Consider the following 18,201-nt stretch of genomic DNA (forward strand, 5'->3'; position numbering starts at 1 on the left):
CTCCTTTAAGCGTACGAAGAAACAATCACCTGATGATTTTGATTTATAAATCTCTACTCGACTTGGCTCCAGCATATTTAAACTCTCTTTTACATAGATCTGTTAATTCCCATTCTTTACGTTCTAACAAAATTTGTCTTTTGCATGTTCCATGTTTCTGAACTGAAAAAGTGAAGCAAGCTTTCAGTGTGATGGCTCCTACACCCTGGAATCAGCTCCAGTCCAGTGAATTGATTTCACTGGACTTATTTCAAGCGATTCTTAAAAATAGGCAATGAGATGTTACCAAACAGTGTCACTGTTTTTAAATTATTTTCTACCGTTTTGCACTTGTGCATATGTATTAAATGGTAAATGGACTGAACTTATATAGCGCTTTATCCAATCATTTTTGACCACTCAAAGCGCTTTACACTAGAGTCACATTCACCCATTCGCACTCACAAACGCTCACACATTTATACACCGATACGCAGCTCAGTAGGCAATTTTATTAATTAACTTTATTTTGTAAATCGGTTGCTGTGTATTGCAGACTTCTGCCCAGGTCCCTCTTGAAAATGAGATCTGGATCTCAACGGGGTTTACCTGGTTAAATAAAGGAAATTAAAAAAAATGTAACTGATGCTAAAATGCTGAAGCAGAGTGTTAAGAAAATAAATTTAAAATATGCTAGTTTTAAAACTTAGCAACATGTCTTGATTGAAATAGCCTAATTATAGTTTTCAGATTAATAACTTATTCTGCCCTATTGACCTTTATGTTACCTGTAGTTACAGCAGATTGTTTGCTAAGATCTTTTTGAACTGCTCTTTGTCTGTGTGGGAAAGAATCAGGAGAAGTTTCAGCTTTTACACTGATCTGTGAAAAGCCATAAAACAGCAGGAGTTCAGGCCAGTGGAAGAGAATCTCTGCTTCCATTTTGTTTAGATAAAGGTGACAACTGATCTTTGATCTTGAAAATAAATTGCAGGGAGTTTCTAACTTTTAAGAGGGTCCGAGACAGATCCTGGTTGGTTGAGCAAAGATACGTCTTATTTGAATAAATTATAGACAAGAATACGCCTTTACTATAAAACTTTGTACACAGGAGTAACAAATCAGATTTTGTTCTTTGCAATTTCTCCAGACATCTTTGCTTTTTGTTTGTCGTTTCCATCTTTTGTCTTTTTCCCTCTCTCAGGTAAGTTAATGTTTTGTTTGTGCTTTGAGTTTTCTGATGTTTTGTGATGTCCTTTTCTGGTGATAGTATGCATCTGTCTTGAATAAATGCTGATTATTGTGACGCTGGTTACCTTTGTGTGATCTCAGTCTTTGCGCACAGCATTTTTCTGAATCCGGGTATAAGAGAGGATATAACGAGTCAAAGGTTTTTAAAAAGGGTTAATAAGCTATAAACATTTTCGTCTCGTAATAAGAGCCAAACTGAAAAGATAACCAAGCTTTTCTTTAAGATAATAAGGTTATTTATAATCTAATAATGCAATATCTAAAACGACTTTAGCTATCGGGGGATTACCCAGTAACAATATGGACTTGAATGACCTTTCATCAGGCATGATGAAAGGTCATTCATCATGCCTGATGATGAGTGTGGATGGCCTGATTAACAGGCCATCCACACTGAGTGAGCACACAGCCTACTCTAGACTGAGGAGGCTTCTGCTGTTGTTGACAACAATGACTAAATCATTAATCTTCATTTCAATGCTTGAAGCAATCAGTGTTGATTAAGTACCTCTCGTTCTTTCAACTCCCTTCAATAAAAACGTCAGCATCGAAAGCTTCCATACAAACACCTGGGCATAGTCCAGTTATTTCATAAAGAAAGCTCTACACTTACTGCTGTACCTGACCTGCTCTGCCATGTTGCATATTTATACTGAGAGTCCGGTAGAAATTATATGTATTTTGTCAAACAAAATACATGTATTCATATTTATTTGTGAACAATTTCCCAAATATTACAAGAACAATTGCTGAAATAGCCGTATTTTGTTAACGGGAACCAAACTTAGCTGTTTTTTATAATATTTCAGATGGAATGAGAGTTGTGAGACACGAGCAGATAAACAGATTCATTCATTGATTCCTTGTTGTTTCGTCCTCTGTGAGGAGACGTGGAGATATTCAAATTAATTTAGTTCAGTTTGTCTCTACAGGAACAATTCACAACAAATGTCGTCACCAGGTACTTTACAAAAATCAATTCAATTCAGTTGCACATACATTCCAATTGATCCTAGTTATCAAACAGTATGCTCAGTTGATTGTTCAAAAATACAAAAATAAAATCAACACACAGACACAACACCCCAAAGTATTTGTGGCGATATCTGGTGATTTTAATCATGCCTCACCCTCTTCAACACTGCCAATGTCTCAGCAGTTTGACATTGGATTTGTTTTCTGCTGATGTCAAGGATTCATATGTCTCCAAACCAAGACCTTCTCTAGGAAAATCAGATCACAATCTTGTATTTCTCTGCTCTGAATATAAACACCATGCTAAAAAGAAAGTGGTCGCAGGAAGCAGAAAGCAGAAGAAGCCCGATGTTTTGAAATAACTGATTGGACTTCTCTTTGCCAGTTACATAGATAAAAAAGCTCTATAAAGCTCTATAAAATTCTACAATAACTTTCACTATGTACAATAACTCTTGTAATTTGAATTAGTATGAGTTACAGCAGCATTTAATTTCTCTTTGAGATCAATAAAGTATTTTTAATTGGAAGTCAATTCGAATTTGATGAGATTCTAAATGGTTTAGTTATTTTTTGTATGTCGTGTCAGTTACATACTGACGCTCATAAGTAAAGTAGCACAGTGTGCGCATGCGTCAAGAGGAGGGCAGGATGGGGGTGTGGCTTTTACTGATTTCGCGCGAAAATTCCACTCTCCTTCCTCCGCAGCCTATAATTTACGGCTGTGCTGCTGGTGTGTTTGTGGGTTCTGATTCTGCAGCGCGGACAGCAGCATGTCTCAGGTCCGGGTCACCGACTTCTTCTGTCAGAGGAAGAAAGGAGAAGCGAGGGCCCCAGGAAAGCAGCGCAGCGGCAGAGGAGGCGTGAAAGGCTTCTCGGCCAGCAGCTTCCACCATGGAAACAAAGAGTCCACTCTTTGCTGCTCCCCGGTCCGTGAGGAGTTTGTCCGGGTTGTAGACGAGGCAGCGGGGCTGAGTAATGACCGGCAGTCTGCCTCCAGCAGACCCGACACGGACCCGGCCAGTCCCCGGACTCCCAAAAGGAGCTCGGCCGAGGCAGAGTTCGACCTCGGAGCTGCAGTGTTCTCAGCCACGGTCGAGCACTCCTCGGTCAAAAGGAGACGGCAAGTCGGAAGGGCCAGAGAGGCTGAGGCGAACACGACTGAGAAAACTACAAGGACGACAGCCAGGAAGAAGCTCGTCCTACCCGAAGACACACCACAGGTAAGCGGGGGAGAATAAACCGGTTCTCCATCCATTCTAGGTGTGATTGCAGAACATGTTAATCTTATTAAAATTAATAATGTTTTTAACCCAAAAATAAACCTGGTCAGTCCCTTCAGTCGAAGTTCTCACAGTTCATTCTGCATTCAGCTTTTTAAATTGCCTTCTATAAGCCTAAAGAAATAATAAATCTTCTAAGCAGAGGCTTATAGAACCAGTAGTAACAGGTCAATATGTCTTGTTTTAACATATTAAAGGATCCAGTCCAGAGCTGCAGGTTTCAGAGCCGTGATCTAGAAGATCCACTGGGATCTCAGTATGACTGATGCAAAAAGAGCAATGATAATAACAACAATAATAATAATAGCAACACATTAACTTTGTTGAATTAATATAGAGAAGACAAAAATGAAATGGCTCCAAGGGAGAAATTAGTGACTGTTTCTGTTCCATGTTAAATTATTTATAAATTATAACCCTGGTTTGATTCTACAATATACGAAAAGCTTGATAAATGTTATAATGGTATATCCTTGGGCAAGGCACTTCACCCACCCAAAGTGGGTGGGTGAAGTGCCTTGCCCAAGGATACAGTGACAGAGGAGGGTGGAGCGGGGGTCGAAACAGCAACCCACCGATTCGCAGGGCGAACGCCTGCCACTGTCACCACCATTATCCTACAGTAATACAGTTCAATAATAATAATAATAATAATGATGATGACTTTATTTTCAAAGTGCTTTCAAGCAAAATAGAAAATAAGACAAAATGAAACGGTGCAGAAAAAAAACTGATAAAACACAAAGAGCACAATAAAACAAGGAGGTTTGTCCAAATATTTCTTGCTGATTAACTTTCTGCTTGTTTAGGTGTTTTGATGATTTATTACATCAAAACACCCAATCACAGCTGGGGGTGTGAATACTTCAGGGATGTATATGACCTTGACCTGACCTCACCCTGTCCACCAGGCTTTCTGTAAGGATGACATCACAGCGCTCAGGTCTCGCCTCCAGACGATCAGGCAGCAGGCAGAGGACATCACCACCATCTCCTCTCCAGTAGCTTCTGGCCATGCAGCTGGGGCCCCTCCAACCTCAGAGCCCAGGGCCCTACCTGCAATTGGGACCAAGGCCGTACTCGCCTCAGGGGCCAGGGCATCCAGCTTTTCTGTGGCCAGGGCCAGAGAACTGGCCGCTAAGGCCCAGAGGAGGAAGGAGGAGAGGGAAGAGGATGAAGTCAAGCTGAGCCAGGTTCCGCCTCCAGCTCTGGCTCCACTTCCAGCTCCAGATGGGTTAGTTAACACAGCAGAGAACACAATGAGCCCCTGTTCCAGAACACATTGCTACATCCAATGTTTTTTTTTTCTGTCTTTTCTCCTGAAGCAGAGCGGAGCAGCCGGCAGAGCAACCGGCGGAGCAGCCGGCGTACCAGCGGTACCACACCCTGGCCCAAGCCACACCCCCTGGCCTGTCCCTGCCTTACCAGTACAAGATCCTGGCAGAGATGTTCCGCAGCATGGACACGGTGGTCGCCATGCTGTACAACCGCTCGGAGACGGCCACCTTCGCTAAGATCAAGCAAGGAGTGCAGGACATGATGCACAGGTAGGAAGAGGTCCTGCAGAGGGTCGCCACGCTGCACAGCGCCACGCCGACTAGGGGTCATGTACAAAAAAAAGAAATATTGCTATAAAATTTAATATTTTTTGCAGAAAGTGAAACCCAGCTAGATCTATTGCACATGCAGTGAAATATTTCAAGCCCTTATTTGTTTTATATTTTTGTGACAATTCTGTCTCAGTAAGAATAGAAAAGCAAAACGTGATCTGAGAAAGTTAGAATATTACTTGATGTGAATAAAAAAAAATTAATCAGAAATGTCAGTTTTCTGAAAAGACAATATCCCAGAGATTTTCCATAGGATTCCTACCACACTTTTTCCTTCCACTCAGCTTTCTGTGTATATACTTGCACACAGTTCTGCGTAATCTAGCAGTTACATAACATTAGGATTTCACCGTTGCATGACATCTATACATTTAAAAGGCTTTTTGAAAATTGATATCTATACTTCCTGAGACACTGCATTTTGGGGGGGCTTAGGGGGGTTCATTATCTTTGAGCCATAATAATCCAAATTATAACAAATAATGGTTTGAAATAATTGAAAATTTGTGTAGTAAGTTTTCATAGTTTCTGAAATAAAAGAATGAGTGTTTTTTTTAGATGTAGCTGTGAGGTCACAAGCATCTGATTGGCTGCTTGTTGTCTGACTGCTGCTGTTCTTTCAGGAGGTTTGAGGAGAGCCATGTTGGTCAGATCAAGACGGTGTTTCCTGCAGCATTCTCCTTCAGGCAGCAGAAGAACATCCCAACGTTCAACAGCAACGTCAGCAGAGGAAGCTACCAGCTCACCGTGGAACCCGTCCTCAGCTCCGGTTGGTCTGACTGCTTCTATCACTGCAGGGCTTCCCACTGTCCACCCAGAACCAACCCAGAATACAGACGGATTCAGTTACAGTCCGGTTCTGTCAGAACTATAGCCCATTAGCATCAGCTTCCTTCAGCAGTCGGGTCCAGAACAACAGAGATGCACGCACACACACACACGCGCACACACACACACACACACACACACACACACACACACACACACTGTTTCACACCATCATTCAGTGTGCAGCCCTTTAACGTTTTCTTTTTAAAGGGGCGGTGTTGTGTAAAATCGACTTCATTGAGCTTCAAATCATGTGACACTGAAAGACGTACCTTGGGTGTTGCTTTATTTATTTTACTTTTTTTATGCATGTTTGAGAAATCCTTTAATATCCATGGCAACCATTCACCTGTCCAAAACACCTGGGTGGACCTAGCTCGCCTTTGAGCTGGAGCTCCTCCTCTAAGCTGCAGTTTCTAAGCTTCTGCCCGCTGAGATTGTTACATGAACTACTTAACAGTGCAATGCTAGTAAAAACCTGGTTAAAGGGTTAATAGTAGAGGAGCCATGTTGTGGTGACTTCTTCAAGACAGAGTTCCAGAAAGAACAGGAGTTTTAAAGAGACAAAGGCCAAATTTTATGGCTTTAAATTATGAAGTCAAATTTCTCTTAGGTCGTCTTTGAAATATACATAATTTTTATTACCACTGAAGGAAACATGGTTACTTGACCACAATAAAATCATTATGTGGCTCGTAAACTCATAACACTGCCCCTTTAAGGTGGAATGTGCTGATTTTTTTTTAGCCTCTACATGTGTCCAGCAGCTGGTCTAACTCCTGGTCTCCTTGTCCATGTGTCCTCAGACCAAAATGAAGTTAGACCTGTGCTGTCCGCCTCCCGTCTCCTGGAGAGAAGACGCGTCTTTCACCATAACCTGATCTCTGTTGTCAAACAGCATCACAAGGTGAGTTGCTGGTTCTGGACTCTGTCGTTCAGGACCGTCCAGCAGAGGTGTACTGGCTGTCGTGACCTCTGAACTCTCCGCAGGCCTTCCTGTCCTCGCTGGTGCCCCCCGTCTCTGTCCCGGAAGACAAACTGACCCGCTGGCATCCCCGCTTCAATGTGGACACTGTCCCCGCCATCCAGGTGGGCTCGCTGCCTCCGCCCCCCCACACGGAGAAAGTGTCCACAGCCCAGGAGGTTCTGGAGAAGGCCCGGTCCCTCATCACACCCAAGGTGCACCGCCAGAGGCCCTCGATATCCACGACCTGGTCGGGTTCAATGTTGACCTTTAACCTTTAACGTACTCTTCTTCTCTCGCCATCAGATGGAGAAGGCTCTGATCACTCTGACCCGGAACGCAGACGACGCAGATGGAACCAAACCAGTCGGTTCCCAGAACCCAGCAGCCACTCAGCCTCCAGTTCCTGCTGCAGGCCCGGTGCCGTCCTCCCTGAAGGGCGTGTCCCAGTCCCTGCTGGACAGGGTGGGTGTCCCCGCGGCCCATCCAGACCTGCTCCCGTTCCCTCAGCCTGCTCTCTTACGGTTCCTGTCATCCTCTTACAGATCCGCGCCAAAGAGGCACAGAAGCTCCAGGCGGCCATGACCCGGAACCCGGCCCAGGAGGAGCGGCTGCTGATGCTGACCCGGCTGGGCGAGCTGGCCCGGATCCTACGGAACGTGTTTGTTGCAGAAAAGAAGGCGGCAGTGGTCATGGAGGTGGCATGCAGCCGCATGGTGGCAAGCTACAGATCAGCTCTGAGTCTAGGTGGGTTCCGGCACCGGTTCTGGTTCCGTCAGTCGATCCTAAAGTGACCAGTGACTGTGAGGTGTTAACTGGGACGCATTCAGAGTGAGTTTACTGTTCTGACCTGACCAACTGTCCTTTGTCTCCAATCAAAAGGTGAAATGGAGAAGCACATCCGTCTCCTGGCCGAAGTGGCTCCTGATTGGCTGAGCATTCATCCCATCAGGAAGGATTTCTACCTGAAGCTGAACAAGATGATGGAGCTCAACGTCATTCTGGACAAACTCAACCACAGACTCAGAGAGGAGGAGCGACTCTGACAGGACTCAACATTCTGCCTCCAGATATAAACTGCTGATTTCCTGAGAGTTTCTCAGATTGTTGCAACATGAAGATGATCTCAGTTGGAGAGACGACACTTTTTCTAAACCTCACGATGTGAAAACCCAGCCTAGTTCTGGTGTCCAACCTCCTGCGTTGGAGAAATTTTTTTTTTTTTAATTCTCCTCTGAAGGAGGAATGTTGGTTTTCTGACTTGATGTCTCTTAGGATCAAGTGAAATCAGGTGTGCCGCATGTTTCAATGAGTGCCGTTGAGCCTACTGTCATCCTCACACACACTGTGTGTGTTGTAAAGTGTCATGTTACCAGTTTGTTACACAGTACAGGCTCAAGTTCCAGTTAAATGTGTGAATAAGCCAGTGGTCCCAGTGTGTTCCTATAACCTCATGGTGTAGCCATTCAGCTTCCCTTCAGTCTGAGCTTCCTGTTCTCTGATTGGCTAACACCTGTACACAGCAGCATCACTATTGAGGTGCATTTGAGTAAATAAACGCATTAAAAAGTTGATTTCTTTCAATAATTCTGTAAAAAACCTGACCTCATATGTTTATTACCCACAGCTTGATGTAGGTTTATTAAAACGTTTGAGCCACTGGGCAATTCCAGGTGTTTTACACGATGAAGAAAAATGAAATAAAACCAGCATTAAAGGAAAGAGAAGAGTTTTTGAAACTTCATGATGATCCAGTATTAATCCAAAGCAACTCTATAAACAGGTGGGATTTTAGCCTTGATTTAAAGACACTGTTTCAGCTGTTTTGCGGTTTACTGGACGTTCCAGACTTTTTGTTTGGTGCATAAAAGCTGATTGCTGCTACTCCATGTTAGGTTCTGGTTCTGGGGATGCAGAACCAGAACCAAAAGTTTGATACAACAACAATAGGTCATTAATGTGAAGACATTGTTGCAACTAAAGATAAACACATGGATGAGTTTCTCTAGAGTTCGCTGAAACATTAGTCCTTTAATCCTGGAGATGTTCTTCTGGTGATGGAAGGCTGACTTTGCAACTGTCTTTATGTGACTCTGGAGGTTCAGGTCTGAGTCCATCATTTCACCCAGAGTTCAGACCTGATTAGTTTCTAGCTTGTATTAACTGATCGTTCCTCTTTAGGTCTGAAAATGTTAACCTTGTTTCTGTTTAGCTGGAGAACACATCCACACATTGATTTGTACTAAGCTTCTGTTCAGCATGGCTGTGTATCATCTGTGTAGCTATGGTAACTAATCTTATTTCCTCTTGCAACCTGAGCTAGCAGAACATTGTAGCTTTTAATTAAAAATGGTTCCAGGACTGAATCTTTATCTCATGTGGCCTACCCTCCTTGATGAACTGCAATTTATCTGATTGTGTTGGCCGTTGCTGAATAATCCATAGTTGTTTATCTCAATATAAACAGGCACCTGGATAATGCAGACTTGCTAACTTATTTCTTCCTCAGATGGAGGTATATTTGTTGCTGTTGAACAGCCTCACAAACTACCAACACCTTATTGTAAACACGCAAAGTCCTTCATCTGTTAAACCTTCCTGAGCCCCGCCTCACTTCCTCATGTGTGCGGTTTCCAGATGGTGTGTAATTTGTATAAACTCTTTAGTGTTTCTGCACCTTTATGGATCATTTCATTTCCAACCCAATTACCAAACATGGTATTTCTTCCTGGTTTACTCTTCCAGAAAAATGGAATTAAAAAAAGTGGACTAGGTCAATAATACCAGCACTTGTGAAAGTATCCATGCATTGAAAGATTTATTCTGGAACATTCTGGAAGCTCTACAGACATTCTGGAAGCTCTGTAGATATGAAGAGTATCAGTAGTGTTTATGTGCATAGAGGTGAAACAGCAGCATTGCATGCATCAAGAAGACAGTCACAGCCAGTGAGCCAAACTGCCAGAAGTTGGAAGAACAAACAAAGCTGCCCATCAAACGCAGAGTTTCTGAGGAACTCAATGACACCTTGTTACCTCGGCTTCTGCTGAATCGTCTTTATCTTTTTAAAAGGGCAATTCCAGCTTTTATCACCTCACATGTAGACATCTCTAACACTGTACCTTGGTTTAGATGAATCAACTCTGCAGTGATATTAAACTGGAAGACTGAAGCTCCTGTTTCCAGATTGATTTAAGCACTTTATGTCTTACTTTTAAAGTTTAAAATAGTGATCTGGATCTTCACCACTGTATTTGTGGTGAAGATCCACAAATATAGTGGATATTTGTGGATCTTCAGAATCCATAAATATAGTGTCTGGAAGACAAAAGAGTTCTTCTGTCTTCCAGCTAGTTATGGTTAATAAAGATTTCCTTCCCCAAATCATTGGTGTAGATCATTCATATAAATGATTACTGCAATGTGTGTACTACATTGTACACATTGTAGCAAGTACAGTGTTACTATATAGTACTTGTTGCAGCATTGGCTCCTCCTGTTGGGTTCAGGAGACTCATGAAGCTGCCATTAAAACTGCTGTTCTTCACTCACTTCCTGATGATTAGCCTCCATCTTTAATAACTGAAACTGTGTGTCCAGTCTAGATTGTTCATCTTTAGGTCCAAAGTGGAATGATTTTGGATCTAAAGATCAGTCATAAATATGAATCATAATTTGTAATGATATAGTAATCATAATCATAATGTAGTAATGAACTGGAATAGTTTATAATTCCATATATACAGGCGCATCATCTCACTACAGCCAATCATCTGTCTCCATTTAGTCTTGTTCTCTGAATCCTCCACCCTCACACCAACTGACTTCATGTCTTCTTCTACACATCCAGTAATCTCCTGGTTGGTCTTCCTCTTGGCCTCCTGCCCTGTAGTTCCAACCTCAGTATCCTTCTACCCGATAAATGCTGTCTCTCAAGTGGACAGATCCAAACCGTCTCAGTCTAGCCTCTATAACTTTATCTCCAGAACATCTAACTTGAGCTGGTCTTCACTCCTGATCTTATCCATCCTCATCACTCTCTAAAGCAGGGATGTCAAACTCCAGTCCTCAAGGACCACTGTCCTGCGGGTTTTAGATGTGCCACGGGTACCAAACGCTGGAATGAAACGGCTTAATTACCTTGTGTAGATAAGTTCTCCAGAGTCTTAATGACCTAATTATTTTATTCAGGGGTGGTGCAGCAGAGGCACATCTAAAAGTTGCAAGACAGTGGCCCTCCAGGACTGGAGTTTGACATGTGTGCTCTAAAGGAACTCTGTTCAAGACTGTCATTTCCTATGTCTGTTTATCATGCGTCATGTTTTTGTTTTATTTTGCATTTTATTCTCACATGACTAAACTTTGATTCTAACCTCTTTGGTTACTCTCTTTGCTTTTCATTTGCTGTCCGTTTGACAGAATGTTCACATCCTGCATCCTGTTATAAATCCATGACTTTATAAACACTGGTAAATGTATGTTTTGGATTCTGGTTTTTGCAGATGGCTGCTATCTTGTTTAAACAGGCAGGACAGTGGAAAACATCAGCTTCATAAAATAACACATTTTATAACATCACATGTTCTTCACTGTTGCACATATAAGTATATGTGCCTGAAAATAATGTATAACAGAAATACTTTTCAGATTAGCTTAGTTGCATAGGTAGTTATGAGTGTTTGTTCTGAAATTTAAACAATTAGAAATATGTAAAAGGTCAACAAACATTCGGATGATGAGTGTTAAGTAAACATCTTTAAATCCTGGAAGGATCCATTTCAATCCTCTGCCAGATCTAAGCAGTAAGAAAAAAAAATAAACCAAGTTATGTTGATATCAACAGTTTGTTGGGGGCTTGTCCGGGATTCCTCGTGATTCTGCACGAGCACAAAAGATGAACAGTTTCCTATTGTAGCAAAATAAGACTTAAGGCTGACTTTATAGGACATATGTGTGTCAGCATGGCACAGAGTGAGCCTGTGTATTGTTCATCTCTCAGGGAAAATGTAGATTCTTAGACTAAAAATATATTAAATACATTTCTTATATCAGAATTCCTAAAGAAAAATCAGGATCAGCAGGTCAAAGCTTAACAAAAACTGCAGATCAGAAATTGGTCACATTGTTCTGCTCAGTGCATCTCTGTGTTTAGAAACTCATCTACCAAATCAATATTTTAGGCCAAAATTGGTTCTTGCAAGATAAAAAAAAGTTTGCTTGGAGTCTGATATGGGAAATATCTCCCAAATACAGATTCATTTAAAACTATGGAATTATTTTGTGCTGAATCAACACAATAACATTACATGGAAAACAGACTGGGGGTCAAATCTTAGATCACAGGTGTAAAACTCAAGGCCCTCAGGCCAAAACCAGCCCACCATAGCCATATTTGTGGTGCTTTAGAATTTAGAAGGTCACATAAATAAAAGTTCAAGATAACAGTTGTGTGCTTACATCTTATTTTATCAGTCAAATCAAAGCTGTTTTTTTATTTGCATATGGCCAGATGACATAAATGTGAAAAGATATTTAATAAAAAAAAATATTTAAGAATTACAAACTGAATCCAGAGAAAGTTATATTTTAAAACTCAGTATAGATAAAAGGTAGTTTTATCTATAAATTCTGCCACAATAATCCCTTTGAGGACATTTAAAATCTTGATGGGGCCCAAAATGAAAATTAGTTTGACACACTGGCTTTAGATCTTCACCGGCTTTTAGATGTCTTATAGATGAAGAAACGGTTTGGTTTACATCTAGGACTTGATACATAGTCCTAGATGCAAACCATCTAGGACCTCTATTCAGAGGCAGAGAAGAAGAAGATTCAGCATCTGAACAGAAGAAAATCTCAGCTGCACATAGCAGGAGGGAGCTTTGGTCCTGATACAACAATTCAATTGGAATATAGTTTTTTTGGATGATGAGTTCCACCCATCTGTGCTGTTGACCAGTTCCAGACATTTAACGCTAAGTTAGTCTTTTTCATTATCCAGGGTGTGTAAAGGGAGCGGGGGGTCAGGATAGGGTCTTTGAGGCTTTCTTGTTTTCTTGGCTGTAGTCACCAGGAGACGCTGCAGTGGTCCTGGCGAACCAGAGGGGGCGCTGTGCCACTCCTCAGTACTGGAGAAGGGAGAAGATGTTGTGAGGCTTCAGACGGTCAGCTCCCTTCAGGTCTCTGAGTTCGATGACCACCATGCAGCCCTGGATGTCCGCTTGCTGCCTCTTCATTAGCTCACAAGCTGCAAGCAGCGTCCCTGTAACACACACAAACACACACACGCACACACAAACACACACACACACACACACACTAATGAAACTCAGCTCAACCTTCTGTTGAAGTTCTGTCCCAGACTGCTGCCGACAAGGAAAAGGACAGATATGAATAATTAAATTTTGACTTTATTTATTCACATGAAGCAAATACAATAAATATTGAACACATGATTTCTCTTAATAAACATGTTTCTAATGTTTCTATTGTCATGAAATTCACACCAAACTTCAGTCAGAACTCCAGTAATCCACAAAAAAAATCTTAATGGTCCACAAATTGTCTAAACAGAGAAAAGTATTAAAAGTACCAAGAGAAACTTATTATAACCTTTCTAATAATACCATTTACAAACTGTTAGATGTGAGAATGAGAAAAGAAGAGTAGAGCTGAATGGATTCTTACCTCCTGTAGCTAAAAGGTCATCAATAATCAGAACCTTCTGGCCTGGAGCCACTGCATCCTCCTGGATCTCTACCTCTGCCTGGAGGAACAGAGGGAATGTGGTGGGAGACTCATTACACAAGAAAGTTGTTTGTCTGTCTTCTGTCTGCGCCCTGAGTGCAAATAATCTTTGATCTAGTCAGGACCAGAGCTCTGTTCCCGTCTCAACCAGCTGGCCGCCCACTCGGCAGTCTGGTTCCTCTGGGTCAGAGGGAGCTCTGTGCTGCCCACGGCAAACCGATCATGCTCTGTTTCACAGCTGGCACTGGAGGGAAACACCAGTTCAGGACCAGTTTGCTGATGGGTTCTGGTTCCCATTCAGCCACAGCTCCCAGCTTCTCGCCCACCTTCTGGTTCCAGGCTTTTCTCCAGATATCAGAACCCGACTTGTTCCTAAGAGGCAACAACAACAACTCCTGGGTTGTGAATGTGACAGTGTTCCTCACCGAGCCGTACTCCAGGTCATAAGCCACACTGACCGTGGCTCCGGGCAGCTTGCCTTTCTTCCTAACCAGAACGAAGCCAACACCCAGCCTTTGGGCGAGCAGGGGCCCAAACAGGAACCCACGAGCATCCAAACCTGCACACGCACGCACACACGCACACACACACACACACACACACACACACACACACACACACTGGTGGGCAACAGAACGTCTCACGAAGCCAGGACAATTCCAGCAGTCCACCCCCCCAATTAGTTCCAGGTGAAAGAGAAAAAAACTGCAGAATTGACAAAATGATGTGTTCTGTGATCAAGGTGAGTGGAATAGACAAAAAATATACTCAAGTAAGAGTTGAGCTACTTCAACATATTTTTACTCAAGTAAAAATTGTGTATTAATGCAATTTAGGAATAATTTGGTGTTTGGTGAATTATTAAAATGAGCAGTTCCAGGTGTTTTTAGTGGGACTCTCAAGTGTTTGTGGACTTTAACTATTCCTGGTTAGCTGTTGTACCTGACCTCTGTGCATACCAGGTAGACCACTGTATTTTTGACCTTTTCTGTAACTGTGTGAAACAGAGAAGCTGACTTTGTTATTAGCTTGTATTACTAACAGAAGTTGCTCAGATTCCTGAACACAACAATTCTAAGCAAATCCTTCTGACTTGCTTCCTCCCTCCCACAACAATGTTGATCTCTACATGTTAACTGAGATAAATAAAAAATAAAAATAAAAAATAAAAACTACTGGAGGATACAAGTTTTACTTGTATCCTCCAATTAGCCTGGTGGTTTTACTCAGTCACCACCAGGCTAATTATTAACAGTAGGAGAAGCAGATAATATATTTTTTTTCTGCACATAGGTCACTGATATGTACATGTTCGTTGCAGTTCCACTAGAGCTATTGAGAATAAACATGCTGAAAATAGAAGCTTAGCGCTTCAATGTGTGGAATGCAGAGAAACACCTTTTTATTGGCTTGTGTTGCTAATGGTTACCAAACAAAGCAACTAGCAAAACTGTCCTAACTGACAACAAGGCTGCTGGATTTTATTTGGGATTGGGAATTTTAAATTTCCAAAATACAGGTTGGGAAAATCATGTGCAACAAGTCCTAACTGTTGGTGCTCAGTCACCGTGGTAACTGTCTGGAGCTTAATGACCAGACAACCGTCCAGTTTGTCAATCCTTTTTATAAAATCAAAACTGCAAAGGGGCATGTTCATAAACAGATACTGTCTAGTGACAGGAACCAGCAGCAACCTGGGAGGAAGTCAGGTTCTAATGAGAAACAAGAGGAACTGCTGGAGCGAGCAGCAGATTCTCTGACTGGACCGCTGAACTGCCCACACTGCCATTCAGCTGGCTGAAAAAAACCTGCTGCCTTTCCCCTCCTTTATAATAAGTCTGCTGACTGTTTTGAAATATTTCCAGTGATGAAAAAACACGCAGAGTCAAAGTTCTGGAAACGGCAGAAGCACAACCCATGACTCTCATTTAGGGAACAGTATTTGAAAATACAGCTCAATGTAAAGCAGCTGACTCCAGGCTAACCAGCTAGCATCAGGCTGTTTGACTTCCCTAGTTACTGTATACAACACAGAATGGTATCATATTTACAAAGCACATGAAAACTGTTGCTAAATGTATCTGTGTATGATAGAGTTGTGCTTAAAAGAATTATTTTAGCAACAGAATGATTAACTGCTGTTTCCTCTTCTAAAGAGGAAGTGTTATATGTTTCCAGGCACATATAACACTTGTGCCTGATTGTGCCATTTTGTCGCACAATCACGTAACTATGTTTACTATCAGTTGTTAAAAAAATTTATATATATTAAATATGACTTAAAATAAATTTTATTTTGTTATTTAACACCTTGAAATGGGGTCTCTACTTCTTTAAGAAACTCCTGTTCTTTCTGAAACTCCGCCTTCAGGAAGTCATCACAACATGACTCCTCTGTTAAGCCTTTAACAACATTTTTACCAGGAATCCACTGAGAAATAGCTCAATATAATGAGCTCAGCAGATGCACAGCTCCACCAGGTGTTTGCTAATCGCTGCTGGCTAGTCTGAAGGAACTGAGTGGTGAAGTCATGGGGAGGGCTGCTCTGTGAGGTGGGATCAAATCAACACACCAAGAATGTTTTTGATGAGGTAATAACATTAGAACAGGGTGTAAATTGCAAATAAGTTGATTTTACATGATACTGCATCTTTGAAGATTGTCTCAGTTTCTCTCAGTTATTTTACTGTGAGAAATAACAGTGATGAGAACCAAAGCATTTCTTATCCAATTAGAAAGGAAGAAATTTCAGATCTGCAGTAGGAAGTGGAGTGCAGCAGAAAGACATGGGAATAAAGAAGAACATGAAGATGTTTTCAGACGAGGCAGTCAGGGAGGTGTTAGAGCTCCAGGTCCTGTACAGGAGGCCCAGCGGACCAGAGGGACACGCTTACCGACGATCAGGTCCACCTGCAGCTGACGGCTCCTCACATGTTCTTCAAACAGGTCAGTGACCGCTGTGAGAGCAGCTGGACTCTTCAGGATGGGACAAATGTCTCTGCAGAATGAATACGGCTCACATTAACTGGAAGGGAGTTTTACCTCAAACATTTTAAAATATTGAAAAGGACTGAGTCTTCAAAGTGCAACCACAAACCTTGATGTATTTTATTGAGATTCTATATGATCGACCAACACAAAGTTATGTGCCGCTCAGAAGCAAAATAGAAATGATTCATGGTTGTCAAAGTTTTAGAAATCTGAAGTGTCATGTTTTTCTGGTTAGCTCCACTTTCTCTGATAATCCCAGCAAACATGAAAGAAGACACTCGGTTTTCTTTTTGTTTTGTTTTGTTTTTTTCTGGCTGACATACTAAAATTTGTGTGGCAGAAAACTAACAGTACCCAGGACCCCAACATGCCACTCCCATTATAAAACATGATGGTGGCAGTATCATGGTGGGGGAATGTTTCTCTGCTGGTCAGAGTTGCTGTGAACGGGCTGAGCCAGGAGCATCCTGGAGGAAAGCCTGAAGAAGAGTTGAGCCTATGGAGATTCACTTTTCAGATTTTAATCTGATAAAATCTTTGACAATCATGAATCGTTTTCCTTCTGCTTTGCAGTTTTGGAGGATTTCTTGTGTTATCTTGAGTTGTTTTTGTCTGTAAGTTTGTTTGTTTTGGGGGGGGTTGTTGTTGTTGTTAGTACATCAGTTAAGTAAATGTTAAAAACTCTGAACATGTTGCTTCTGTTTGAAGTGGGATCAGTGCTGGAGCACAGACCTGAGGAACATTAAGAACTGGACCCTGAAGAGCGCAGTCAGCACTAACAGTTCTGCTGCTGGCCTGGCGCTGACTCAGAAAGGGAACTTCAACTTCAGCCAAGAACAGTTCACAGTTCGGCTAACGGGGGTGTTGTTGCTTTAAATCGTGAACATTTCAGGGACCTGGGCAGATCCTGCACCCTTCAGGCCAAGCTGCTGGGGAACCAGTCCAGTCTGATCAGAACCAGTTAAAGGGAATAAATTCAGACAGGGCCACCGGGGAGAGGACGTGTTTCAGCCTGAATAACAGTCCTACCTGAACAGGATCCCTTTCTTTGGGAAGTCTGGAAAAGCTCGAACGTGTCTCTGGACCAGCTGCAGTTTTCCTTCCGGTCCTGCTGCCATTCTTCCTGACCTAACCAGAAGCGACCCGATCAGAACCGATCACTGACTGGTAATAATCTTTGCTCTCTGGCCACACAGGCACCCCTCCACATGTGGCACATTGCGCATGCGCTGGAATCGTCTTCTTTTTCTCAGGGTGCAGTTTGGTGTCCTACCGCCCCCTTTTGGTCAAACTACTCCACTACATTACACAGCAGGTTGAAACTGTTCTATTTGCTGCTTTCTGGTTTAGTTGGTTTAACAAAGTGACAACGCACTTTACTGATTATACTGATTATTAGCTAGTCGATATGTAAACGTGCCACCCTTAGTCATAAAGTCACATTTCCACCAATAGTTATTGGCGGGAAGGTATAAAAACAGGATTAAAACATGAATTCATTGTTAATTTACCAAAAATACTAAAACATTAAACAAACAAAGCAAAGAAATAAAAATAAAAACATATATGTTC

At 42.0% G+C, this 18,201-nt stretch overlaps 2 protein-coding genes across 3 annotated transcripts; one reads left to right on the plus strand and one right to left on the minus strand.

Annotated features, from left to right (window-relative positions):
• The first annotated feature begins 2,872 nt into the window (after positions 1-2,872).
• On the plus strand, positions 2,873-8,464 carry cdt1 (chromatin licensing and DNA replication factor 1). Of its 2 annotated transcripts, none has more exons than XM_014991093.2 (9): positions 2,873-3,428; positions 4,400-4,722; positions 4,814-5,035; positions 5,722-5,867; positions 6,733-6,833; positions 6,917-7,105; positions 7,197-7,355; positions 7,436-7,637; positions 7,773-8,464. In XM_014991093.2, the coding sequence occupies exons 1-9, from the start codon at positions 2,979-2,981 to the stop codon at positions 7,934-7,936; spliced, it is 1,956 nt and encodes a 651-aa protein (XP_014846579.2). In that variant the 5' UTR covers positions 2,873-2,978; the 3' UTR covers positions 7,937-8,464. The 2 variants fall into 2 exon arrangements, with proteins under 2 accessions (XP_014846579.2, XP_014846580.2); XM_014991094.2 differs by having other exon boundaries at positions 4,817-5,035.
• Positions 8,465-11,439: 2,975 nt separating this feature from the next.
• Positions 11,440-17,850, minus strand: aprt (adenine phosphoribosyltransferase). The gene is made up of 5 exons (XM_088012966.1): positions 17,659-17,850; positions 16,533-16,636; positions 14,063-14,196; positions 13,578-13,656; positions 11,440-13,152 (listed from the first exon to the last, which is right to left on the minus strand). The coding sequence occupies exons 1-5, from the start codon at positions 17,745-17,747 to the stop codon at positions 13,013-13,015; spliced, it is 546 nt and encodes a 181-aa protein (XP_087869092.1). The 5' UTR covers positions 17,748-17,850; the 3' UTR covers positions 11,440-13,012.
• Between the last annotated feature and the right edge of the window lie 351 nt (positions 17,851-18,201).

The sequence above is a fragment of the Poecilia mexicana genome, unplaced genomic scaffold (assembly GCF_051168715.1).
Source record: "Poecilia mexicana isolate PSO_F unplaced genomic scaffold, ASM5116871v1 scaffold_15, whole genome shotgun sequence".
Lineage (NCBI taxonomy): Eukaryota > Metazoa > Chordata > Actinopteri > Cyprinodontiformes > Poeciliidae > Poecilia > Poecilia mexicana.

Coding starts and splice junctions, on each gene's coding strand:
- cdt1 (XM_014991093.2), top strand. CDS start 2,979: ATGTCTCAGGTCCGGGTCACCGACTTCTTCTGTCAGAGGAAGAAAGGA. Junction 5,036..5,721: donor GTGCAGGACATGATGCACAG/GTAGGAAGAGGT, acceptor CTGTTCTTTCAG/GAGGTTTGAGGAGAGCCATG. Junction 5,868..6,732: donor GGAACCCGTCCTCAGCTCCG/GTTGGTCTGACT, acceptor ATGTGTCCTCAG/ACCAAAATGAAGTTAGACCT.
- aprt (XM_088012966.1), bottom strand. CDS start 17,747: ATGGCAGCAGGACCGGAAGGAAAACTGCAGCTGGTCCAGAGACACGTT. Junction 16,637..17,658: donor AAGAAAGGGATCCTGTTCAG/GTAGGACTGTTA, acceptor TTCATTCTGCAG/AGACATTTGTCCCATCCTGA. Junction 13,153..13,577: donor TGACCTTTTAGCTACAGGAG/GTAAGAATCCAT, acceptor TGTGTGTTACAG/GGACGCTGCTTGCAGCTTGT.